Source organism: Varroa jacobsoni, unplaced genomic scaffold (assembly GCF_002532875.2).
Source record: "Varroa jacobsoni isolate VJ856 unplaced genomic scaffold, vjacob_1.0 scaffold_753, whole genome shotgun sequence".
Classification (NCBI taxonomy): Eukaryota; Metazoa; Arthropoda; class Arachnida; order Mesostigmata; family Varroidae; genus Varroa; species Varroa jacobsoni.
In genome coordinates, this window is record NW_019213655.1 from 433 (window position 1) to 28,393 (window position 27,961).

The 27,961-nt window shown below is 41.7% G+C and overlaps 1 protein-coding gene and 2 long non-coding RNA genes across 3 annotated transcripts; 1 reads left to right on the plus strand and 2 right to left on the minus strand.

Moving 5' to 3' along the window:
* Positions 1–816: 816 nt before the first annotated feature.
* LOC111263297 (crustapain) lies at positions 817–2,085 on the minus strand. The gene is made up of 2 exons (XM_022838246.2): positions 1,956–2,085; positions 817–1,795 (listed from the first exon to the last, which is right to left on the minus strand). Exons 1-2 carry the CDS (start codon positions 2,053–2,055, stop codon positions 873–875), a joined length of 1,023 nt encoding a protein of 340 aa, XP_022693981.2. The 5' UTR covers positions 2,056–2,085; the 3' UTR covers positions 817–872.
* A 6,393-nt stretch (positions 2,086–8,478) lies between these two features.
* On the minus strand, positions 8,479–13,481 carry LOC111263290 (uncharacterized). The gene is made up of 2 exons (XR_002682146.1): positions 13,398–13,481; positions 8,479–10,322 (listed from the first exon to the last, which is right to left on the minus strand). It is a non-coding gene; the product is annotated as an uncharacterized LOC111263290 (long non-coding RNA).
* Positions 13,482–14,332: 851 nt separating this feature from the next.
* Positions 14,333–27,825, plus strand: LOC111263289 (uncharacterized). The gene is made up of 2 exons (XR_002682145.1): positions 14,333–14,408; positions 27,213–27,825. It is a non-coding gene; the product is annotated as an uncharacterized LOC111263289 (long non-coding RNA).
* The last annotated feature ends 136 nt before the right edge of the window (positions 27,826–27,961 follow it).

Genomic DNA, 27,961 nt, shown 5'->3' on the forward strand with positions numbered 1-27,961 from the left:
TCATGGCTATTTACGTGTCCGTGCTGCCCAACTTCCGGAACCGTTTCATCATTTTTTTCGGCAGCATGACGGTATTCACACTGCTAATGAATATATCATCACCTCAATAAATAATTGGAAAAACATCATAGTTCATTCAGCTTGATACACTACTACATATAAACAATGAAGTCATCAATAGGAAGTATTATAGGTTTTGCCAAACGCTATCAAAGGACTTACGTTTTTACGCATGTGTTCGCAAATGAAGTTACTCTTCCTAACAAACACAGCTAAATCACCCCGTTTTATACCGAACTTTTTACGCGTGCCCACCTTCCGACATTCGTTGCTCGCAGTGGGGTACAACGTCCCGAAAGTGTAGTCTGAAACGTATAAATCAGTCACCGGATCCCCTATTTGGCATTCGATCGCTATGCTAAATGTACAAAAAATATTAAAATAAATACTGACCCAGGACGAAGAATAAGAGATTCGCGTAAACTGAGTTGAGACTGCGCTAGAACATACAAGCCGAAGCCTCATCGTGCTACATACCTAGTTGTGAGGCGTGTTTTCCGTACGTTAACCTTTAAAAGGACTAGCGTAAGATTGATTAATAACAAATTTTATTTGAAATTGACTGAGAAGAAGATTTATGGTACAAACTGGATTAACTACGTCAGTAGTGATACACCATTACCAGAGTACCACAGTGTTTTAATATTAGTCTGTAATGAACGAATAGAGCTATATAAACGAAAACGCCGGACGAACACATCCAGTTCTACTTCCATGTCTAAATCATCATCATCCAGTAATAATTCAAATACGGCATATTTTTGTACGTTTATTACATCGAATCGAAGTTATTTTTCATTCCAAAGAAAGCATTAGTCGACGAAAAAAACACCGAAAGTATTTATGCCGCACATATTTCTTCCCCGGCGAATCTTGCCATAACCATTGACACCCCATTTGTCGCCCCATGAGTTCTTAATGATCCAGTAGTCCTTTCCTTGCTGGGTACCGTAGCCGACAAGGAGGACTGCGTGGTTAGGACGAGCATTGACAGATTCGTCGTTATCATAGACACCGTCTCCAAGGTCATCGAAAAAGCGTTTCCATTTGTTATCTGCGGCTAAGGCAATAATTAAGGGTCCCTTCGAAACAAGGATCTCACGGATTCTGTTCTCATCACGAACCTTAACGTGCCTGACATGGAGCTTGCCTTTGACCACATTGTTGATGGGCTCATAAAGCATGCACGACCCATGCCTTCCGTTTTTGCCAGAAGTATAAGGGTAAGTATTCTCCAAGACAATATCCTTGCTATTATAGTACTGGAGGACGGCAGAGGGCCATCCACCCCTGCATCCATTGTTGAATCTTCCGCCTGCATAGTTTTTGTAGGAGCAGTCAATAATATCTTGTTCAGAGAGGTCGAGTTCCATCTGATTCTTCCACTTTATGTAGGATTCGAGAAGAGAAGCTGCTGAAAAGGCGTAGCAAGATCCGCAGTACCGTTGGTTCTTGACGGGGGTAAGGATTCCCTGCTCTCTCCAATCAAAGCTTTCGGGAAGGCCGGGCATCATCTCAAGATCTACGTGGGGAATCTCCGAGGCGTTGACGGCGGGCACAAAGCCAAGAGCATATTTGCGGAACTCCTCGTGGGTCAGATCTGAGTACTGGCTATGTTGGCGAGAATAGGATTCTTGACCAGCAGCATACCGGACATTGTGAGCCTCAATCTCGGCATCCTTTTTCAAGAAGGCTTCCATTCGTTCAGGCTCCTCATGAGGAGGGTGCTGTTTCGCTGAAAAAGAACAGAAAAAAAAAATTTGCCCTATGAACCCTTTAAGACTACAATACTCTATCTACGACCCTAAGTCTCAATTTAATAGTATTACAGACTGACGAGGGATTCCCTGTATCTAACAGCGAGTATTTCCGTTCGGTCAGGTGCAGACGCTTACCATGTTGGACTTTGAAGTTTTCCCACTTGGCCAGAACTGTCGGGTTGGCAAGAGCTCTGGAAAGCAGCAGAGCAAAGACGCATGTCGAGGAAGGCCTCATTTTAGGTACATTCCACTTTTGAAAGGAGTTAGTTCCAATGGAGTCTTAAATATGTTAGCGAACAATAAGTGATCGCTCATAGGATGTGACTACTCAGCACACTGACTAAAATCATGCGGATCATCGACCAGCATTTCCGTAAAATGGCAAACACTATTCTCAAAATGATACGCCACTTCTGGTAAATATTTGTCAGCCCTACCTCTATACATAAAATTCGAGATATATATACATATACATATATTCGATATGTTCGAATATATATTCGAGAGTCTAGTCTTTCTCAAAGTAAGCTTTTAGACAGTACATTTCCTGGCGCTTAATCTTTCCGTTATAGATTTGTTATTAATAATACTGTTATTAAAAATCGTAATCGGTCACCTTCTGGAATAAGCTTGAACTTCTTAGAAGTTCAAAAGCTTTAAAAAAGTATCTTCGAGAGATATACACCGATGCATCAGCTTCTTCTCCATCTCTTGTATGCGAGCTATCAGTCAAATGATACCCTGTAACGGTATTTATCTGATATGAAAAAAGTATCATCCATTCAATATCAACGGCAATAACTTACACTTAAAAACTCTGTGAAATACATCCCTCCTTGCATCTCCACTCACGGTCGTATGTAAAATAAATCGATATGGTTCATTCTTTTATGTACTTTAACTTGTGTGTCCGACTGAATTCGTCTGATACAGCAATAACATTCTACGTTTCTTCCACTAAGAAAACATAGCTCACTATTCGCATACGTAGTTACAAACGTCTTACCAAATTATGCTTTGCTTGAACTTTGCGATGCACGGGTATCAACGCCTCATACATACGGTATATCTCATCGACTTGTTTTTTTTTTTATTTATCGTTTTGTCTTTCTAACTCCCTTCAAAGAATCTCTGAAACGACAGCTGAGTCTAGCCATGGGTTCACCGAAGGTTGGCGTCTAGAACTTTTTTCTTTAATGGTAAGTCAAACTACTAATACTAAAATTGACAATCAAGGGCACTTGAATTCAAGTCCAAGGAGCTGATAAAAATAACTTATGCATCGCTGTGTCAATTGTGTAAATCTATTTGGGATTTGGTAAGTTTCTCTAGGAATTCAAGATAAGAACTTTTTAGGAATATCAATGTTCTGTACAAAGCAATATCCGTCCTCTCCAAGTTACAGTCAGACATAGGACAAACTTAACGACAAGTGGCCAATGCGTATTTCTGTTTAGTAAAAGAGATACATCTTGCTGTTGAGAAACCCTATTAGCGATCATCTCTTATTTCGAGTAGAGCGGTCATAGCCCCCCAAGCTTAACAATTCTGTGCAATGTATTAGCCGTGTGCGATTTTTACACTGTCGTGTGCGGCCCGAAGACATTGGTCTGTCTAACAACGTATCCAGATCAAGTATTTCAGCTGTTTCCATCAGATGGCCGTATCTAATCTGTTGAAGGAAGACCAAATCCTTTCAGTGACACCTTTAAAATCAGTCTATGTTTGCAGCATGTCATTTTCAGAAATACCGCTAATCTCGCCATTTTATATTTTACTGGGGACAAGGTCATATCGATTGGATTCGAGCCTCGTCAACGGCTCATTGCATTCTATCTAGTCTTAGTCAGCAAGGAGAGATCGTGACGAATTATGATTGGGGATAACCTTTGCCAGTTAACATAGTTATTGATGGCAGTGGTCTATCAGACCTCGGTATATCCATCAGTGTCGTAAGTTCTTACGCACCTAGAATTTTTCGTTATGCGCAGAGTCTCTCAGTAGATTTCGCATGGGTTTTTTGAAGGTGTTCCGTAGAGCCTTTTACAAGAGCAAAGGATCATAATTTACTGACGAGGGCTCACTGTCTCGTGAAAGGACAGTCTAGAATGAATGGAATTCCCTCTGCTCACTAAACATTATACTAAACGGCGACATAGTTAATGAAGAAAAGGTTCCCCTTAAAAAAAAACTATTCCAGAATGCAATGTCTCGACATTGGCGTGAGTGACGTAAGACACTGGACCAATATCGCGCAGTACTATGGTGTGAGCTTAGATGATTAAAGATGCACGCTTAATTTTATACTAGTCTGTCGAGCCTGCATCTGACCCCAAGGTAGGTAATTAAATGAATCAGTACGTGAGTATTTAATTATAAGAAAAGCATTTAAAAAGACGCGCCTACAGGACAACTGAAACGAAGACAGCGAGGCAGCTAACGAAAAGGCGTGCAGGATTAAATTAGGCCCAGAAGTCCATTACGCAGCGGGGGATCAGCCGTTGGCTTTTAGGAAAAAGGATTGCAGTGTGAAATAACCATTTTTCGATTCGCGAGGGCACTTGCAGAATAAAGAGGAACAAGATGAAGATGATGATTTATCGGGATTGTCAGTCGTCTAAGAATCTTTTTAATTCTAACGCGGTGCGCAGCCACAACGAATATAAGTTCGTGTATAATTTCAGTTAAACTTCACTTACTTAGTTTTGTTGATAATAGCTAAATGCTTTATGTTTCTTTTTTCACGTACCTCAAGGTTCGAGTGAGTATACAGAAACATTAAACCACTTTGCGTCGTATGGTTTATAGGCGTCTTGTGGTGTTCATACAGCTTTGTCTAAAAGATCCGCTCGGTCCTCCTCTGCTACCATCTTTAGGGAGTCTGGAAAATCTCTTGAACTAATTTTACAAGATCATCGCAACTTTTCTGCGTACAATCATAGATATTAACCATATCATGCCAATTTATTTGCTAGTTCATGTATGTATTTGATAAGACACACCCGTTCCATAATTGTAGGTCGAAGTTATCCCCTACGTTAGATTCACGAGCTTTATGTCCGGTACTGCTTTGGCTACGTGTTACTTAGTACAAGGTCAAGTGTGTCTACGATCGCCTAGGATCGCGCCTAGGTCACTGCGGGCGCGTATGTTTACTCCGTTAACGTGTGACGTCAAAGCAATTGATCGGAAACAAAATTTAAAGAACCTACAAGTACTTGATTATAGCAAAAGAAGGTTATAGTGACTGCGCTCAGCCCGCGTTGTACGTATTTGTTTCACTTCGTTGATTGACCGGGGGATGAATAGGTATGCTACCTTCACATACATCAGATTTCAGTGTTGAAACCTGTGCGTTTCGACATCCGTGACAATTCTGAACCTGAAAGTCGTCTCTGCAAAGGACCTATCGAATCCGAGCATTTTTTTCCCGGATTTTTTAGTCGATATCTAGTTCAAAGTCTAGACGATGACTTGTCTTTGCCACTGTAGTTTCGATACGACAGATCGAATTTTCGATCTTCTGTGACTCACTACATTTTACCTGCTAACAGCTTGAGTGAACAATTTAATTTGAAATTAGGGAAAAAAAAACAATGCTTGTTGTATTAAACGACCTAAGCAGACTCTATTTCACCTTGAGCCATTGTCTTTGTTAAGTTTTATTTAAATATGTTTAGACACATATTATACGGTGCAACATGTGACATTTTGTGTTGATTTTGTGCCATTTTTTTGAGGATACGCGCCCATATACATGGTAGTAAATTGTTTTCCGGAAAACTGTCAGTTAGGCTTGATAGTTAGCGAAGAATGATCCGACAAAAAGTTTAAAGGTTGTATGCTCAGAACCTTTCCGGACTCTACCTAGTCGTTAAGGCATGCTATTCAATCAATGAACGTACGTCGCCACCCTGAGCCGATATTCGTATGATCATTACAATATAGGTACACCTTTTTACCTTTTTGCAACTTCTAGTGAGCAAGTTCATCGATTATAATAGGCAAACTATATATTCCAGTGACTTCTGAGATCGATTCTAGATTGATAGATTTATAGAGGATCGTGTTAGGAGATAAATAATTAGTTTTGTGCCTGATCATCGCAGCCAATATTCAACATGAATTTCTTCTTTGGGAATAGGCATAAGATATGTACAGTATAAACCATTAGGCTTAAAGAAACATCCGCCTCGCAGGTAGTCTGGCAGCAACCAAAATGAAGCGCATAAGATGTAAGTTTCTAGGAAACTTTAGGTTTTGTGTAAGTTACATAGTTCTAACTTTATAGTTAGTTGTTATTTGATCTTGGAAAACTCATGCATTGTGTGCCTTGATACGCAAGGAAGGTACGACACCCCTTTCGGAAAGTAGCGTTGAAAATGCCTGTGTTGAAAAAATGTTAGACTTTATAGTTATAGACACTGATTTTCCCCAGCGGCTGAATTTTACATTTTAGAACTTACTCACTTGTTAATTACAGTAAACTATATCTGGTTTCGGAAATTTCTTCTCGTTTCACAGAAGGTATGGCTGCGCTTTTACCTGACACAAGTATGGTCCAGTAACGATATTAGTACACTTATATTGATAATAATTACATTGATTCCGATGGTCAGTTCGAACCGTAGCAGAACCAAGGTTAAACTTATAACGAACATTTTTGAAACAACAAAGAGAAAAAGTATAAAATACCGTGTATTGTATACAACTAAATCAGTGTTTTTTTGTAGGACAACGGTGAAAATTCATTTTAAAGAAAGGAGCATGTCAACTCCAACAAACATTCTAATTTGGGATGATGATAGTCATTATTTTTTCAATGGGCCTAAAGTGTGCGCTAGTTATTTATCGGTTTCTGATCAAAACAACACGAGGTGAATGTACATAGCTATTAATCGTAGCGCTGACCATTGATCTATCAATAATTGACCCGTCAAAAAGCTAAAAAATCATTTTGCATCAACCTGCAGCAACTACCTCAGTGTTATATTGTAAAATAATCGGCTCTCTACTGGTCACCATTCCGCTCTAGTAACCTAGTCGAACGCACGGAGGCGCCTACGCATTAGCGACTATGCGATGGAATAAAGAGGCAATTTGCTAAATATCTTGAGTCGGGGGGATCAATAGGACCTACTTCGATATGTCCTTCGTCAGCTCGTTGCCATCAATCAAACAAAAGGCCGTCGCTTCTACAGCCGACGTTGATATCTCCGTTACATCAGACACCGACGCAAAAGAACAAAGGTAAAGCGCGTGAAAGAAACCTAGACCAAAATACTATGCGACACTAGTGAAGAAGAAGACGGCGAGTACTAAGATGGTGGCCACGGCTCCACTCAAGCTGTAGGCACCCGAGTGTGGGTGGACATTGGCGATTGGTACAAATAACGATGGAGAGAGCGGTGCCGCCACGTAATTGTGAGAATAATAATGAAACGTCCTGCAATCCAACAAATGAAAGTCAGGACGCGGGTATTCGAGGAGACAAACGAACGCAAACAGGCCTGATAGGACGAGACAGCAGCGGACAAGAGGGAGTCGTCCCAAGTAGCAAAACTGTGCGAAAAAGATGAAGCGGTCGGTTCATTGAGTCGCTAATGGAAGTCTCACGTTCGTATACTATGCATTATTTACTATGATTTGACTAGCAGCGGAGAGGGGTGTCCAAATGCCCATTCTAACCCCCCAACATAAGCCTAGCTGCGGTAGTCAGCGTTATCCCAGCTTTCCAATATTATCCCTTATCGCAGGCGTCTACCGCATACCCACATCGACTTTTGTTCCACCATCTATGGCCGAAGCGGTCGGTGGCACCGTGATGCTTCTAGCCTCGTCCATTATCTGTCGTCGATACTCCCTTTATTTTATCGAGATCGCAATACGTATTGCGAATGCTGAGGCTATTCCGAAGACGCGCGAAGCTGGTGAAGAGTTGGCGGGAAGATGCTAAGCTGACGGTAAGATAATCTCGAAGCCAAGATGGCTCAACTCAATCTATAGGGAACGAAGGCTGAGACTAAGGATATGTAAGAGACACCACTCGATTATTGAACATCATCATACGGTTGCAGTCTCTTCCTTTGCTTTTATCATGGATGTATTTTGATGTGTTTTGGCTGCGGTCTTACCTGCTACACTGGGCATGATAAGCAGATATATAAACAGGCATGATTTTGGAGAGAAGAGTTTCCATAATATTACCGTACTTGCACACGGATGCAACAGATGTATTTGTAGTAGAAGAGCTGAACGCACGTAGATAGCATTAGAATGACTAAAGCTATACAGAGTTTTGCTACGTATTTTCTAATTGTGTTAATCTCGGCTGGTCAACCGATCGTTACAAACACGAGCGACTGCATGAAAAACACGTTTTTGAACGTAACGAAAAAATGACACCCGCTATAGACTTCTTGTATCACCCGTGTTATGGAGCGATAGACGAGAAGCGGTAACAGTGCGCAGTCAATTGAAGATGTGAATTGCATTCCAGAATTTTCGACGTAAAAATGTTGAGGATATAGCAGCAATAATAGGGCAATTAGGTGTTCGTCCTGTTAAAATCTGTACAAGAGTAGGCTCTTTATTAATATTCATCTTGTAGCCATATTCGTATTTATCCGGCAATATCTCCTAGTAAACATGACCAGGGTTAATGTCAAAAACGACCTTCTTTTATTACTTTGTAACACTTGTATGCATCTATAAACACTACACCGGACGAAGAAGCCAATCAACCTGATACAGTATGGTTTGGGTTTGTGTTACATTACCTCAGTCAACCCCACTGACTTCTATCATTCCTTCGTTATGTAGCTTAATTTCGTCTTATTTCTCGCCATACATTTTATCTTAGGGTTGCTCGCGTCCATCGGCACACGCAAATCTGTTCCATACGGCCACGTGTTGTTCTCGTGTTCCTTACTAATCTAATCCTAAGCGTCCTGTTTCTGACGTGCTTACCTAACCGTCCTTAATGTTCGTAATAACCAAGTTGCAGTAGTAGCAGCGGTTTCACACGTGTAGGTTTTTTTTTTGCTAGACAGACTCAATCATGGTTTCTGTCGTTTGTGTCATAAAGGCGCTGTCCTTAGGTCTCGACGCGCCTCACTCACCTTACTCACAAAGGTGACGTCCAGTGGAGCCTAGAATGAGCGAAACAGAAACTTGGCCAAGCAAAGACGACGTAATTCTTTAGAGTGGCAACATAACGTCGCTGTAGTTGTACCCAGCGCCGTTGCTTCTGCTGCTACTGACTAGTCTTTTGAGGTCCACTATGAAATGGCGTCATCATGGCCACGCCAGTAAAGGGAGCCTGTGGAATTTGTGGGTCCTAATGGCTTTTTTAACTAAGAGACGAAGTAAGTGCTATGGACCCCTGCGTGTTATCCTATCTAAAATTTCAATCCCTAGAAATACTGAAGGCAAAGTCAGAACGTAAGTACCGACCGTTCAGAGCAAGGAAAGGATCCTTTTTACGGCCTTACCGGCTATACACGACACACAACACGTGCCGTATGGCTAACAAATCATCAACCAGTCAACATGGTGGGACCGTCTCACACCGTATGACGTTGTTAACTGACTTTCATCCACGCGAACGTTAAGGGAGACGCTGGCCACTATGCTACGTATTACCCTTGATAAAAAGATCAGCAATAACAATGCACTCAGAGCAACAACGGTCTTGATATAGGCACGGATGCTAACGCAATAACAGCTAGGGAAACAACGATAGCTTAATCAAGGGTACTTTGGTCATATTTCCTGCCCAGAAGACACTGTTACATAAAGGCAGTTAACGATATAGTGTTGTATCGTGTTGTTGGGCAGGATCAACTTGATAATATCCAATGCCATATATATATAAATAGTTCCAAGTTAAACAAATACCTAGGGTTTTCTAGAACAGTATAAGTTGGCAAAAAAATACTGACAGTCAAATATACACTTAGCTCAAAAATACTCAAATAATGAGGTAATCATTCTTGTTGGTAATCTATAATTTTTTATGCTGCATATCTGTAGGCGTATCTAATAATCTACACAAGTACATACTTGGCCCACAAGTGTTAGGAAATCCTTTATTAAATTTCCTCCTAAATTATGCACATCAACAAAACCTTGGGCGCCGTTATTATGCAGAAGATAGCAATATGTCGCTTGCCTCCCCGAGTGGGCCGGCCAATCGTACCCAGCATCGACTGGAACCGAAAGCATTTTCAGACCTTCTTAAAACATCGTCATCTACTCCGGCTTGTTCGGTGCGTTGTTTTTCGGCTCTAAAAGTCCTAGTGGCGAGCGCACCGTTCTTACAGTAGCAAACTTCGATCCAAACCTGGCAAAAAGATTTTGAGAGGGCCTTACTTTCTCCGTTTCAGCAAGGACATGGTCTCCTATGTCCTTCCACGGTCTGTGTACGGTACCCAGGGGCATGTTTATCGACCACTTGTTTCTTGTATTTTTCGGCTGACAACGAACAACGACGTGCGCGACCTATTCAACTATAATGAATCAGATATGCTAAACGATACAAGTCCTGTTCCACTAAAGTTTTTAATTATAAGCCTTTGTGTGGTAGTATTGTTTTGTCGAAAATAATAACTTCAGAATAGGCAGTCGTTATGAAATCGTTTTTGGAGCAGCTTCTCAAAACGGTGGAATCAGCAGTAAAATTAATCCAATATGAAACAGACAATTTTATATTAATGCTATCGAAGAACAAAAGAAACTCAGTAATTTCTAAAGCGCTCACTAACAGTCATTACTTGAATTCTGGAACCCGTTAAGAAGTCTACTCCCTGTGGCACGATGGCGAGCAAATCGGATTAACCTCTGATAGGGGATTAGAATATTTTTTTGGCAAGATAGCCATTCCAGGGTGTGTTATTACAAAAAGTGCCTCTTTCACCGCCTGGTCACAGTACATTGGTTACGAGAATTCGCTCTATAAGACGACAGTTTTACAAACCCTGGCGGGTTCGATACTTAGTTAAGGAAGTAAGATCTATATGAGTTGTCTATTTTAATCCACCACAAAGTTAATTGTTGATCAGCTGTATAATATTTGTGCACCACTATTATACCTGCAAAATTAACTTAAAATCAGTACGTGCAACGCCTGGAAAAATATGTCTATTGCCTGCTTCTAGCCGAAACTGCGATAAACACCCCAAGAATGAAGCTTGCGTTCGCTTTACAACTTTTACTCTACCTAGTATAATGGTCCGCGGTCCACACCGTGAACGACAGCGTGCTCGCAACGTGACGGCTGGTAGATAGGCAAGCGTCGTTAAATTTGATTTTTTTTCAGCTATTTGCATTGGCGGTACATTTGGCAGTTGGGCATAATGATCTCGCAACATTGGCATTTACTATCATAAGAAGACTATCGAAAAATGTTGATGTGATGTATCTGAACTCTGAAAAACTAACGTGATGAGCACTTGACTGGATCGTGGGGCGTACGGCAAGTCCCATCTGGGGCAAAATATAGTAACTCTGCTTCTTTCTTCGATAGGTCTATGTAGGGTATGTGAGTGCATCACGTCAGCCTTGTACGAACTGCTCTCATATGGAAATGCATATTCTTTTCTTGGACGGGATGTTGAATTTAAATGCGCCGCTCCCTGTCGTGCCTTTGTAGACTGCTATGATTTATGCGATTTTATATGAGTTCATTCAATGTCGGTTTCTGTGTAGGTATAATTGTCTATCAGTGAGCGGCCATTGTTTTCAGCGGGTCTGGCGGACTATGCCTAGACTTAAGCAGCTTATAGGAGTCTAGTTCGGCTTAATTGTCCCTATACGAGTAGCTAGTCCTTGATGTTCAATGTTTGGTGGGTTGAAAATTGATAGAAGAAATGAAGGTAGTAGAAGGTTCGTCATTCCCCAGTCACAAGTATTGTCTGTTTCTGTGAACTCCTGTGACACTTCGAGTGCGTTTTCATATGTTTCTAATCTCGGCTGTCAACACAATGTCCGATAGGTTTTCCACTGAGTCACATTCTCAGCAAAGGCCAGTGTGGTTGAATGCGAATTGTCTTATGTATGTATCGTAGGCCTGATTTGCTAATTTTTTGCCGTCTCAAACTGAGTAAAACAGGCTAAACACTTCTCGAACATTATGGCTATCTGACGGCTCAACTCTGACACTGCGTTAAGGCCGACGCTGTGTAAACCTGTGTTTACGATTATTTTGCCGACTGTTCTAACGAAACCGTTGACCTTTCTATTTCATTAGTTGTTATGCAGAGCGTCGACTACGTGTCTAATCTGTTTGAACTAACAAGCTGAGTGTCTGTTATTTGGACCGTCTGCGCCTGTTCTAATGGTGCTGTTACTTCGGTAACCCTCTGTCATCTGTATGTAAATGGTCGACGATGATTCAAGCAAGACGTACCTTCTCAAACGAAGTTAGCTTAGTAAATCACTTCTCCTTACCTTATTGTTTTATTTAGAAATATTCCGAACATTGCTTGGCCTTAGATATTCGACAGCTTTTGCATCGGGGAAGCCAACATCTATTGGTTCGATCTACCAGCCCCATATCATATCCCCAGTACCGCCACGATCGATATCACCGGGTGGGTGTGATGTGGCTATACGGCGTGAAGTTTGGGTTTGATTTAAAATGAGATGACGTCATTATTGTCCGTTTCCAATATCTTAGTCCGCAGATTGTAACAAAAATATTTGGTGTCTCGGGTTCGAATCCGGGGCCATTTTTATTGTAATATATTTTTTGTTGCTAAATCACCGCTCGCAAATTGGCCTGACTAATGGCGCGCAGAGCAATAGCCCTGCAGTATAGGATTATTGTACTTCGACGAGATCCGTCAATGGATCAGACATCTCGCGGTGACGATGCTCGATCTTTTATCACATTCCGAGTCCGCGTTTGTGTGGTTTACTTCTAGCGAATGTCGACTTAGTTATACGGCTTGAGATTTCTTGGAATAAATAAGGTGCAACTATGAGATAAGGTTAAGGGCTTTTGAAATATATCTTCAGATGCTTTGAATCACTTCAATCATAGTACGTGTTTTTCAAGTAGTAGTAGTAGTAGTAGTAAATAGCGTGCCGTATATGTTGATTTATCGTTTACCAGCAGCGAATCCCCTAGTCTATGGTCAGTTGCATAAGTTAAGTTACAACCGGATTACCAGTGCTGAAGCACGCCAATGTCGGTAGTTTTCTTTTATTTCAGTAAAAGCTGCTGTCTCTGCTGATTTTGCCAGTAACGACGTCTTCAAGCCAACTGACCCTGGGATAGCTACGTCCACAACCATAGGGCCGCTTCTGAGCCCTTCATAAGCCTGTACTTGGTTTTCCTCTGTGTCTAAAGTTATGCTTTCAGGAAGTCTATATATTCAGTGTCTTTTGGGTGTTCAGAAAGTTGTGAAAGGCTTAACATTGTAAAATATGATTCGCTTTTAGTGCTAAGTGCTGACAATACATTTGCTCTGTCACAATGATTTAGGGTATCGTTTAGGGGCGGGTGTTGACTGACAGGATTTCGAACGATGCTCTTAACCGTTGCACTTAAATCTATTGCAATTTATAACTTACTCTGGATATGTAAACGACTACGAGGTTGGAGGCTACTCCGCTTGAGGATCAACATCACGACCGATTTTTCGCGTGATCCACAGTGAACCTCGTAAATGTCGAGCTCATGGAGACTGTTGTATCAACTCGATCTTTTACGGTTGTGCATTGTGGTACGGTTGTGATAACTTACTGAGCTCTTCCGTTACTGCCATCCAGGAGTGTGTTATGTCGACCACTTTATCGGTTTATCACGGAATTAATCCTTCACTCAACGTTCGCATAGTTCTCATATAAGATCTATTCTTGCTCTTGTATTGTTGACCCCACAGCCATTGCATCGTACATCTTAAACACGGTAATATTTTCGTTGTATATGTAGTTTTTTTTATGAAGCTGTTTAGGCTCGTATAGTACACCTATATCGAGGAGTGTTTGTGATGGTTTTCTACCTGTAGGTTGACGTGTAGATTCCGTTTGAAGATCCAGATTATTATCCATATTTAAAGAAAGAATCATGTTCTGGGGTTAAACCCAAACTCTTTCCCTCGTACTTCCTTATAAACCTTAAGACGCCATGCGTTTACTTCTCTCTCTTGACCTGAAAATAATGTGCTTCTTTTTGCGACGATCACAGTTTGGCCCCACGTAGGCCACTTACTTGAGCACATCTGCAATGCTAAAGTTGTTCTTCATTTGATTACTCGCTTGTGTCTGTGCTTCAGTTAATCGTAAGACAGCCGCTTATTCAGTTTGCGCCTTATCCCCTATGATAGGGTGCTTGGGGAGTACTTAGTTAGGTGGGATATTCTTTCAACGTCTTCATATGTTTCCGCAATCCTCCCGATAGCTTTGCTTGAGATATTTTCATAATCTGCTTTTCGAAACATGTATTCAAATGTTAATGTTTCGAGTTTTAGTTCCAGTGTTGCTGTTACACATAGCTTCAGGCAACGGGCCCCAGCACGAAGCGAAGGCGTGTCCTTTCCGGGTTTTGAACTTAAACCACCTCAAGTCTCTTTAAATTTTAAGGTAAGTATCTCACCATCACAAAGAATGTCAAGGACCATCAGTTTATCCACAATAGCGTTTATTCATCCGTGTCACTCGATGGCTCTTCAAAAGCGCAGGTTTGCGTTCACGAATACTTACCGGAAAAAACGCGCTATAAAGAAGAGCCGAGTCTGCATATGACATTTCATAGGGCATAATCCAGTTACGAGTCCAAGGTGACCATCCGTTTCTCTGATCGGTTTGCCTCGCTCATCATCAACTTACATATGGCGTTAGCTCTTCTTGCCCTTCCCGATGGTGCGGTTAGTCTGTGTTGTTTTTACTTTCTCTCTCACCACATTGTGACAGGTCCCTTAAAGGCCACTTCTGGTCTAATCGGGCTAAATCACGTTAACGTGTGAATGGTATTGTAATTGCAATGCAACGAACTCTGCACTTTAATATCTTGTATACCATTGCTGTTATTTGTAGTGGAAACATTGACGTCATTTTTCAACGGCAGTTTAAGTAGATGAAAACCTGCCCCTTAAGCCTACAGCCGACACTGAATAGTAATGAAGCCTTAAAGTGTTCCACACAGGTTCCTTTGACTTAAATTAACTTTCGAATAGTAGTTGATGATATCTCGTTAGAACAAAGATCACAAGTTTCATTTAAACATATCCTGTTTACTCTAACAGTCGAACGTGCGGCGAACGCTCTTCTCAAAGTCACCGACTAATGAACAACAAACGGCATGACCTAACTGAAAGAACAATATAAGTCGTCTTTCTTAGCAGGAAAAATTCCCGGCTCGAGTGAGAGGGGTCGGGCAAAAGCCAAAATCACCCACCACAACAACTGTGAGAGCAGCAGCGGTAGTCGTTATAGTATTGCAATCAGATGCAGAAAACATAGCGTTTCCCCTACGAAAGTACGGAAGCGTGCGATAACCATAGGCGTCGCTAAGACGCTAACGAGTCTAGGAAACTAATGATGTTTGCTAATGCGATGAACGTCGGCATTGGACTCTGGACGGACCAGCCCGCTCGAGTACCGGGAAACTGCCAAGCCCCCGTTGATAGTTGCCAAGTGGACGGTAGTTCGCGGTGGTTAAAAGAGCCGTGCTGCAACGATGCCTCTTCGCCTAAGGAGCGTGCTACGACGTAGAATTCTCGCGTCTTAAAGCTGTGTGTGTAGGCTACTATCTCATCTTGTCCGCCTTGTTCGAGTACTGTAATTCTAGCGATGGTAGCAGCAGGCAGCTTTTCCAACCACCGCCATCGATAACGAGTCAGCCTAGGAAGCAGGCTGCCCAATAGGCGGGCTAGTTACTTGATGTTTGCGAGGCTGCTTTTCTGATGTACACAACCCGTCCCCTTCTTCATTCGACCTCTTCCTGCATTGCGGGCGGCCGTTTTGACGTTACCGATTTCATGGGCAGCATTTCATATTAGCTTAGAGTTCTGCACCTTTTTTACAGCTTCTCATCGATGTTCTACAACCTATGACCACGGAAGGTATACAGAGTACATAGGCATACAGTTTCCCGGTTGTACTTTAGCATAGGCCCTGTTGAATTATAAGTGAATCTGGAAAGGCCAAAGAAGGAAAAGTAGGTGCCAAAAAAAACGGCCCCCACCCGAGCGGATTAAAGTCAACAGTTCTCAAGCAGTTGCCAGGGGCGTGGTCAGTACTTTGGTGCGAGAGAAAGAGTAAATAAAAGACGGCGATGAAGTAGTCGAAAGTAAAAATGCCCTTTTTATATGATAAGCTACTGCAAAAGTCGACAGGCGGCTAGATATAAAAAAAGAGACGAACGGACCATAAGAATTGGTATTCTCAATTGTGACCGAGTTCAGAGACCGCTGAAATGGAAGCCCACAAGGGCTTATACCACTTTTGCAGGAGATCAAGCATGAGTACCTAATCCAAGCTTTCGAAAATCGATAAGCTCCGTCCAAGTTGTTTGATATGGGTGTTGAGCTGCTTGTCAAAAAAGTTAACGACCACCGAAGGATTTGAAAATAGCCCAGATTGATCAAAATGACAAGTTACAACAATGAAATACGTATGAAGAAAAGTGATAAGCTGACAGTTACCAACAAAACAAATAAGAGATTTCGGGGCACTTTCTCTCGAAGGTCGGGTAGGGGCCAACATGTTTAATGCGAGAAATACGTATATAGCAAATTGTAAGCGTTCTTTTTATGTTGTACAATAGTGATTCAATGTGTACTTTGCAAGAGCTTAAACGTTCTCGACGTGTGGATCTGGGACAAGACTGCTGCCAGAAAACGAGCTACCATGCTTCAAGTGTATGGCACCTATAGTTAACTAACCACCATAATTTGCTCAATAAGGCCAACAATCATATCTGATCCCTGATTTTGGTACTGATTTGCCGTTCAGGCTGAAAGCAGTCGCGGATAACTGTAAGAAAAGTTTTCTCCGTTCGGAAATTCACTTATCGCCCTGTTCTGTATTGCTGCCCTCACGCTCGTACAACGCCCAGTAAGCAGTACGACTCGAACCCCTATCATAGATTAAATAAAAATCCCGTTTGTTCCAAGTTTCGCTTGCCTAATAACTCAACGACCAAACGGTCTTTGTCGTTCCAATGGATCGTGCAATAAGGGAGTGGCCCACCTTTTAGAAACTGGCTTTTGTCCTTTTCGAGAGATATTCGCTATCCAAAAAAAACACATCGAGACAATCCATGAAATCTGAGATATTTCCGCTGGGATTTTCAATTCCAAAAATGAAAACCTTGGTTGAACATCGATGAACTAGAACCACAGCTAGGCTACGATATAGGACAGATCAAACTAACAGGACGTCGTATAACTTCGAAATTCCACTTTTCATATTGTTTATCATATGTAGGAAATTATGTACTTTCTATTAATATTTAAAATGAGGATTATTGCGCACAAGGACTGTAATGAATTTTTTTTTCAATTTCGAGTTATATGTTTAATGAACCTTCTTAGTGTCTTCGAAAATCCCTAAAATAGGTATTTTAAAAATAGGACATACTGACGAAAGTCTTTATTGAACTTCGTAATTCAAGCCGCTTGAAGGCTAAAACGTAAAACGTACAGACTTAAAAATAAGTGTAATCATAGCGATAACAGCGCTCTTCACTAGAAACAAAACAAGAAGTTTAATATTTTTCTAGTTTTAATTGTATAGTATGTATTCTCAAGATTCCATTGCTATCGTCGATAATCTGACATGATATTCTAGAAAATTGGCGAAATGAGCATCCAAGAAGACATCTTTTAAAACAGTTTAGGACTTCCTATCTGTATGGTTCACAGACCGCATCAGTAATCATGTAGGTTGTACATGATATTTTTTGCACGGAAAGGCTTCCGTTATACGTACGTTTTAACGCATACACCCTTCGCTAATATTCATCATGTGATAAAAATGATAATATTATGTAGACAATTCGTGAAAAATCAAATAAATTCTCGTTCTGCGAGTGAGCTTTGATTCTGCCACAGTCAACGCCGTCCGCAGTCAAAACATGTAGTAAACTTCTAACCTTAACGACGTTGCAGAATAGTAAGATACTTCCATTTTTTGTTTTGGTGTCCTACGGTGCCAATAATGCATACAAATTTCAATAACACAATTTGCTCACAACGCCACCATCAGATCCTTCTTGTTTCCGTATTTACGCCATTAGAAACCTATCTGTCACTAAGTTAGACTTATGCTCGTTCAAAATTAGCGTTATTTGTCGGTCCACAATGGCAGTGCCGTTTTAGCTACAGCTTAAGGCAATATCAAGGCAAACTCGACACGACTCGCTTCAAGTTGAAAACGGACGAGACGTATTAGGAACGACGCTACAGACGGTTAGGGTTTATGCCGAATTCAGAAAAAATCAGTGTCAGCCCAATACCTTCCGTATTTGCTCAAGTGTCAGAAAATCAGATAGGTGCCTTCCTCTGAAGGTTATTGATACCATCAGATTTTCTCTTACATAGTTGTCCGTTCAGTCTCTATTTCATTTTGCATATATATATAACGTCTATTTTATCTACCATTATTACCATAATTTTATGCAGAAGTGTTAATGGGTGGAAGCTCCGAGAACCACCTGACACGCAGCCAAATTACTTTTTTAACGTTTCCTAACTCCTATAGTATACCCTAAATAATCGGTTGGCTCTTCGCACACAGAGAATTAGGACGGGGTCAGGACATCACCAGGCCTCCTTGTATTCTCTTCTGCCACCGCCTTACCCCCCAGTAGGCTCTAAATTAAGGGGCCAAATTACAAAGGCCTGTCACAGCATAGGCCGACGTGACGTGGTGCTAAGCTACGGCAAAGTGTCGGTTTGCCATATCTGCCGCTGGCGTGCATCTTCAGCCAACAGGGCTCACCTATGAGAGGGTAACCGGCGTAGCCCAGGCATTGTGCGCAGGCGTCACGCTCAGTGGACCTGACACGCCAGGGGTCGGACATGGGCCGGAATAAGAGTGGGCATGCTGGTTTTCGTTTTCCCTAGACAAAGCAATGGGGCCAAAAATACTATATAAAGGATACACTGCTGTTTTACTGCATAGAGGAATTGAGGTTCTGGGTATATATGTACAGAATGGGGCACAAGCCTTCTGGCAGTTTGGAAAAATCACTTAACAGTTTTAAAACCTTTACCGCATTACAATATATTTTTAGCCTCAAATTCGCTACATTTTACTCGTTTGCTGATTTAATAGAAATAAACTGATGACTCTCAAATTGCCAAGTAAGCGTCTTTAAGCTGTCAGTAGATTTTTGCCCCTTATTTTGTACACTGCGTTTACATTTCTTAACTTCGTCACTTCTGCATTGAGTCTGTGAGCTCTCATTACATAAGGGGACATCGTAATTACTAAGGGCAACGGCCGACGATAATACAGGCTGCTACAAACATGTAAAGATGGGCACGGTGTGGAGATCGCTGGCGACAACAAGAAGCAGTTCTAACAGTCTGAAGTAGAAAAAAAAGACTGTACAAAATTTGGTAATCGAAACCGTGTGCTTCCAAGCGGATAACTGTTTTTAGGCGGTGCCTATAAAGAACGAATAACACACGAGGAATACGTAGTTCTTCCATTATCATGTGGCTGGTTGTGGTAACCTAAACATGGTTTTAATTATTTGTAGTGCACAATTGTAATTGACTGGGCCGGCTTTTCGCTTCTGGCCTTCGAATGTCCTGTCCATACGAGTTGGTCGACTAACGCGAACGACTGATACAAACAGATTATGGTCTTTTTTATGTGTTTCTCTAAGTTCTATGCTTGGAAACGATTCATGTGTAGGCGACATGTCGCACAATGGTTGAGGGAAATGAAACGTGATCTGACCTAAAAAAAGTAAAACGTACCATGCACGTTTTTTTAAGACCTGTGGGTAACGTCACTGATGGGTCCCTGGCGGAGGGAATTTTGTTTAGTGGCAGGCTTACATGTGCTGACAAGTGCTGTCTAACGGCTTTCCTGGCAATGAGAACGACATTGCTTGATGCTATGTTACGCTAAATGAAATCAAAATACAAGCCAGTTGAAAAGGCTCGCTTTGATATTCACTCCGTAAGCTACACATGAAACAGGATCAATGTTACTGTCAAATAACTTAACGGATGCCGTACCGCTTTCCTCACAAATCTCCTATGATTAAAACAGGAATTTTCTAGTAGCTCAATAAAGGATTTCACAGTTACGTCTAAAGGGTTCCGTTAAACTTCTTCTTGTAAGTTTCGTTGTGTAAAAAAGTTGGCCATGGTCTAGCAAATTCATTTTGTCTACTGCCAGTAAATATACGAAAAAAGCTCATTCAGTTCATCGTTGAAAAAGTTTTACGTCGACGTAAAATAAGCTTTCCGAACGTTTGCAAATCTACACTAGCCACTAATTTTCATTCGTCGATCAGATCTGTTTTGAGGAAGTCTTGCTGATGCGTTTATGGATGTACCACGATTTACACGGGCGCCAATGAAGACGTCAGCACCCTTTGTGTTTTGCGGGAAAATAAGGAGCGGTTCGAATGGGGTGCAGTTTGTTACCCGCCTGGACGCGGGGCGCCTTTGTCCAAAGAGTCCGAGGTACGTCGCAGCTGGAGATCATGCTGGCAGCAGCCAATGAAGGGTTAGCAACTGGAATAAGTGAGTGACCCACAATCGCAACAAGGAGGGCGGAGCTCCCTTCTGGATTGGGTATGTGTGGCCAAGACATCGTATTCAAACTGTCGGGCATTTTGAACGGCGAATGACAGTCTCCACAGCAGCGCATAGTCCTGGTTTTATGGCGCGTCGCAAACCATGATTGAGATCTCGCCCGTCACCCGGACGGCTGGACTCGAGTCGTCGACGTAGCCTTGAAGCCTCTCGAATGTAACTGCTCTGCGTGATCCATGGCTTCCAACTCAAAATATTGATTTGGATCGTTTTTTCCCTAGGTGTGTGTATATATAAATAGGAAAGTTGACATGCTGAGTAGGAATTATACACTCACAGCGTGGGGACCGTGCTAGACTTTTTAAAAAAAAGTAAAAAATACTTGTTTGGCAGCCATCGTGTATCTTGGTAACTGGCCATAGATCTAAACGAAACATTACAGCTAGACCTCGACCTTACGTTTATTACACAAGTGTTTAGAACGCAGATATAACAAGCAGTTAGAAATCATACGTATAGTTTTTTTTTTTTTACGATAAAAGTACGATACTAGTATCGTAAGAATTTAAATTGCCAAACCACGGACCGATGGAGGTCTAATTTTAGCGTGTACTACTACGATGTTGGCTAAAATCCCACGCTACAGTGGTGAGTACACTTAGTGAAGTTCGGTGGATGAATCTCTTGTATAAATTATTGAAAAACTTATGGATATTTACAAATGAATTTATTCGTTCTCATTTGCAGTGAGTTTCATACAATATCACACACAAATTTTTTCACAGGTAAGGCCTGCTGCAGATTTAAATGAGCTATGGTGCTTTATCCGAGGTGTAAATATGCTATTCTCAGCGCTGGCCTTGATATTTTTAAGACCAACAAAAGGGATTAGAGAAAATCCCATTTGACAAACCATATGATTTGTTGTTTATATTGAACAGAGTTGGTAACACGACTATAAATGTGTTGGAAGACCCTGCGTGAGCTCGCCCGTTTGCAGCGACAATGATTAGAATTAGGAACTAATTCTAATTATTGTATGGTAAAGACAGGCATTTTTCAAATAGGACACGTTTGAAATATTGATTATAAATAGAAATACTAAATATGAGGATGCGTAACTTGCACTTACTTTGAGGTCCTTCGTTAGATCAACTTATGAGGAAAACTTCGTGGATTTTAGATGTGTAGAAAATATAATTCAACGGGTTCGAGATCTTCTATGTCTATTGATTATTCACAGTTCGACCAGTCGTCAACGTTGGCAATATTGATTGAGGAGTAATAAGATGAGCTCAGCGAAATCACATACGAAGAGTTTATTTGAAAACAATGGCGCCTTAATGAACATGTCAACAAACAAGTCGCATGAGAGGAGTACAAGGCCAAACAGGGACCCTGCTTGTCCTACATTACAGTCTCGTTCTTCTCTTTGCATTTGCATTTATACCTAAACCAACATAGGTCGCTCACGATGTCCTTAAACGCCAAACAAACCGAAATAAACAACATTGGATTGACTGATCTTAGAAGGACTCAGACTGTATGTAGCGTCGGACTCGTTATATTCACAAAGGTTTTTAGAGATAGTAAGCAACATTGAGGTTTAGATTTATCGATGAAGATCAATGAGGCTTATACGAAAACGCTGCTTGATGCTGGATTATATTAAGGCCTTTTTCCTGCAAAATGAGTTCGAAATTGGCGAAAAATATAGCCGCTTCATCGAGCTTTTATTATAGCTAAGTCACTGCTTAAAGTCATGTAGAATTTGCGCTGCTGGTGAAGCTCACCGATCGCGTTGACCATCTTTTGCATGTATGATGTTTAGGTTCGATTCGATGTTGTCTCGAACACTGGGTAGGACCTACAAATGCAATACGGGCTGTTACAAGTACGGAAGGGAACATGCCGGCCCATTGTTATTACTATTCTTATCGTATAGATTGTACTGCGGTTGTATATGATAGCCGTCTGTGTTTGGGTACAAAACGCCGCGGCAGAAATGAACTGCGAACTTATGACCGGCAGAACGAAGCCATTGAATGCATCCTACCTGTGAATAGCACGCTTTAGTACAATATGCGTTTGATGTCTCAAGTTATGGCTTAACAAAGTGACGCCTGATCTAAGACGGAGTGCAAAGGAGCGCCAAGTATCACAGCTGGTATGTTTGGCCTTATATCAGTTGTCCACTACCGCGAACAGGTTGTCTGCCCGTATTCAAATAACAATTGTTTGAGAACGATATGGCTACAGTCGGAAAATTTACTTCCGTACATTGATTTTGAGAGGTCACTATTTAAGAATAGGATTCATGCTTATATAATCGAAATAGTAGGCCAACGTTGCGGAACGGAGCTATGTATCTTTGGTTTAGATTTGCTGATGGCTTACATGGGCACTCTTGTAACACTATTCGAGAGGGGGTTTATCGAAAGGAAACTTGAACTAAACATGATAAAGGTGCATACGTGTGTTAGAGAGAGAAGTAAATCTTGAGAGGACGCGACAAATAGAGCAACTGCAGACGTGGATGCCGCTGATTTTTCAACGCCTGAGCTGTTCTTATTACGTAAATAGATCTTCGAAGTAATTTACTCAAGCAACCAAAAGGCCTATCCGAAGTAGGCGTTACTGAATTTGTCCAAGGTTTTTCTAGGAATTTCATTAAACGGCATAGTTACCATATGCTATGGTAGCCATTTACCAATGCTAAAATGTGAACCAGCGATGGCCGCACGCTCGTGGTATCCCACGGAAAGCGGTACGCATCCACGCGAAACTTTCTAGCAAGACATAATGCTGGTTAGGTTCAACCGATGACCATTGTTGAGTGTACATTGTGTTAAGCCATAAACACGTTGGAGTATTTGTCAAGACAAACTGTTGAATCGCCATTAACAGACATAAAATACAATAATACTTGTATACTCTCTCCGATTAAGTATAGAAAAGAAAAGGGGCCAATTTGTTACAAATCGGTATGTGCATTTACGATCAGAGTTCACTCTGTAAAATAATATTTCTGACAGTATGTCGCATGGTTATGATCCTGACAATCAACATATGCGTTCTACTGGACAAACAGCACCAGCAGTCGAAATGTGGTCGAAAACCGATCAAAAATGTGAGATTAATTACGGTACATTTGTCCGGTTCGTGAAGTGAGCGGTCAACGTTTGAGTCAAGATAACTATAGAGATTGATTTAGCACAAGATTGGCAAACAGAAACATCGTGTCCTTTCTGTCTTCGGTTAAACTTAGGCGCAGGCAGACTCTAGTACACTGCTGAAACGATCAGCTAAGTAATCTTCTACCTTGAAGATTACTTTAAGGTACTCCATTGAACTTGTTATGGGTCGACAATGGCCATATATGTTCAACATACGCCTAACATAGATACGCATTTTCACTCTGAGGACACGTTTCGAGCACTGTTGTATTTTTAGCTTTCGACGACGCAAATATGTGTCCCGTATCTATTATACACTAAAACAACCTGCTGTTTGTTTCAAGTATCTATTCTTCCGCTCAATTCAGCGTCGAGCGCTAGCCTTCGCTCGTCTCAACGAAGAAGACTTCGCGAATTTCCCAAGCAGAGTTATAGGCACGGTCCGTCCAAGCCATCGCGCTTTCCTGCCTTACTCCGACCCCCAGACGAATTCTCATTCGCACATGTGTTCCCGCATAGAGACATATCCCATTTGTCTCCGTCATGGACTTTTATACGGCGGCAATCTTGACTCTGTTGACGCGCCCTTGTTGTGTCTACTCCACGGTAAAAAAACGCGAAGTTATGGCCTAAATCCATACGTAACAACTACATCTAGCACAGAACGAGCAGAGCCGCTCATGGCTAATTATTGCCCTGTATGGCATAACTATTCCATACGAATAGGTACATTTAGAAACAACGATGACTTCTTTGCTGGTGTCGATTGTCGATGCCAATTTGTTTGATAGTCAAGGCAGTGACCGTGATGTGTGCATGGATGCTACTACGCATCTATAAGGCCGCCACGGAGCCCTTAGCTAGCTCGAGTTCGATATAGGTGTAGTTGTAGCTCTATGCATCTGCCTGCACACGTCATACCCAGCCAAGTGGTCGCCCACTCGCGCACGGTTCAATCGCTTCATTTGCTATGAAAGCAATAGCCGAGTGGCTCATACAGCAAGTGCCTCACCCTCGATTCTGTACACCCCAGTGCCTTGCCGTTTCTCACATTTATTCCCAATTCGCCAGAATATAGTTCTATAGGATAGGCGAACCGGAAAGACCAAGTACCCCTGTGGTAGGCCGCATACTTACGAATTTAATATGTGGCTTCAAATACTGGGAAAACTCTGTCTCGCTCCTCGCGAAGAACGTCGGAACGCGTTCCTTCTACTTTACCAAGTGGTCGATGGCCTGCCGACGAATCTCCAATTCGCCGGCTGTTTGTTGGCCATACTCAGCCTTACTTGCTCATAGATGGTGGTCTACTTCACGTAACGTGTGGGCCATCACTCGGTAACGTAGGTTTCATCATTACCGTTGGGTAGTTAAAGTAAGCCAATATTCCCTCCTTAGCTACTGACACAGGCGGCCCATTGCTTGTGTGCAAGCATGGATAAATGAAGAAACTGTACATGCGAATTCACCTTGAGCCTCTAGAGGGAAGCACGGATATAGAGCTATTATTCTTTCTTTGACCAAAGGAGACTCGTCGGTAGAAGCCTCTACGAATAATAGTAATTGGACGAACACAGGATACGTTGTTGACTCCGTTGCGGGCTATGCGCTATACGGAAAAGCAGCCAAACTGGTTCAACACAACGGTGTAGTTCTGCGTCACTATTCGTCGTATGAAAGAGAAAGTAGATCTGTGTTCTTCTGGTAGCGCTTCGTGTTCTATTTCTTGCGTGATTATTCCCCTTTTATGTATGCATATGTCCGACTGGTTTACTGGATGTTTGTTTTCGACGGAAGTTACATGGGGCGCTAGGACAGTTGCAGCAGGACAAACAGTAGTACGATACAGTGGAGGCTAATCGATGTCTCGAGTGTTGAGTAATTGGAAATTAAGCCAGGGTAGGCCAAAGTCCTCCTACAAAACAAAGATGGCAGCCGATAGACGACCTTTTGCGTTACTGAAGGTACTGCTGGTTTGTGTGAGGGGGTTGAATAAGGGATCAGTAGAGGAGACTAATGCTGGTTCCATCGTAAGCAAATACGTTACGTACTCGATTACATACAGGGCACACGTGTGCGACTCACGGTCTATGTTGGTGGCTTACTTTATCGATAATATTTGATATAAGGCAGCGCGTGTTTCAAAAGAGTTACGTCGTAGCATACCTTTTAATATTGTTAGCCAACAGAATCATTGTCATCATTGGCAGAATCATTACCATCATCAATAGCGTTCTCGACACTAATTGCTACGAATGACCGACTGCTGGTATGGCGTAGCACGCTAAACTAGATCAGGGTTGACGATATCATCAGGAATAAATCCATGGCGCAATGATTATAGACAGCGGATATTGATGGAGATATGGACTATGACGCTACTGCCTAGTCGAACGTTACATTGACAAGTAGACAGCAAATGCTATTCTTCAGACGTATGTACATGGCCACATATATTTGCATTTTTGTCTTGTGACAATGATGCGAGACTAGGCGTGAGTTCGTATCCCAACAGAACAATATAATTATAGGCGTTTATTTATGTAGAATTTAAATCCTAACGTGGCCTAGAAGCATCACATTTTAATTTTTATAGTTCGCATTACACTGCCACCTTGGCGGTAGAAGTCATTCACTTAGGCTTATACTACTACCGTAATTGGCGGCATCAGACAGAAGTTTACGGTAACAGCGTAATAAAGGAAGAGAGCGAGAGAGAGAGAGAGAGAGAGAGAGAGAGAGAGAGAGATCTCACTCACCTGAGACACTCCTTTTTTGCGGATACCCTTACCAGTTCGCTTCATTCCGGCAAAAATAAAGTGTGACGGCGTTCCTAGTTCTTTTCTTTGCTTGCACAATACCGTCCCTCCCGAAAGATGTCTACAAAGCAAAATTATTTACGAACTTTTTCTATGAATAGTTTTACGAAGAGCAAAAGTTGGCAGCACGTGGATTTCGCTACTGCTTTTGGTGCCTCTTACTTTTGCCCCTCGTTTCTGAAGTGGTAACAGGGCGACGCCGCCGTTGACCGCTTCAGTTAGCGTAGTAATCTTTGTAACAGACGTATGGCTCGGTCGCGATCATTTCCCTCAGGACTAAGAAGTACTCACTAAATTTACAAAGTTGCACATAAAATAAGATTAAATAAGGAAACAATTGCACAGAACACGAGGTAAATGTGGACAAAGAAAGCTGGAGCGGTAAAAGAGATTCAATAAGTAAGAGCGAATGCTGTCCAGCAATTTAAATAACAACTGGGAAACTTAATATTAAGTGTCCCAGTTGTCATTTGTTATAACTAGTTTGGGAATCTCCACATCGCAGGACCAAAAACAAATCTTTTGTTTTACAAAAGTTTTTTTGCGTATAAATGCGTATAACATCAGAGTGCTTTGCATTTTCATATTTTTGCATAAAGACAAAATAGCTATTTCATTCAATTCCGAACTGTCTGTTTTACTAAAAGCCTTTCGGTTTTTTTTTCCCAGCCGTTGTGAGTACGTACGGAAAGATAGCGAATGATCTTCGCTGCGAACGAGCAATAATAGGGAGCTCGCCAGTGACGTGTGCGTTTGAGTTGGGCGGTTTAAACGACTACCTACTTCGGTAGACTTCATTCGTTCCTGAAATCGATTGAGGACAATGCGTATGGGGTGCTTGCATCGGCGCAAGCAATATATATTTATGAATGAAAAACCAACATAGATATTATTTGATTACTAACAAAACGACAATTTTATGCATCAAAGAGGCATGTTATTCTATTAAATTATAAAGAAGATTCTACATATGCGTACTAAGATAGTCTGCTGGCTTAAGCCAATGACTTCCTGTCATTACGCGTTCTGCGTAGACCAGTTTTGCCGGCTTTTCTTTTTTTTTTTCTAAAATTTTATTTTTAACAATCAATTGCAATGTTTCCATTAGAGAACGGTGAAAAAATATAACAGGAAAATCTTGTCACTGCACTTTCATTCAACTAACGGTGTAACACATTTCGCTTTTGTATTAAAGATTAGAGCAGTCCTAATACTCGCAATAAAGTTCAGCGAAGCTTCTGAGCCTGAAAGCCTTAGGGTTCGACACGGCTCTGCAACAATGCATTAATGCGTATTGCTTTAGCTGGTCCTACCTGTTACAGTTTGTGTGAGGGCGTGTGCATTAGTGAGCAGCGTAGTGGGCAAACTCGATAAGATATCGAGGTTCGTCTCCTTCGTCTATATAAACTAAGAGCGGA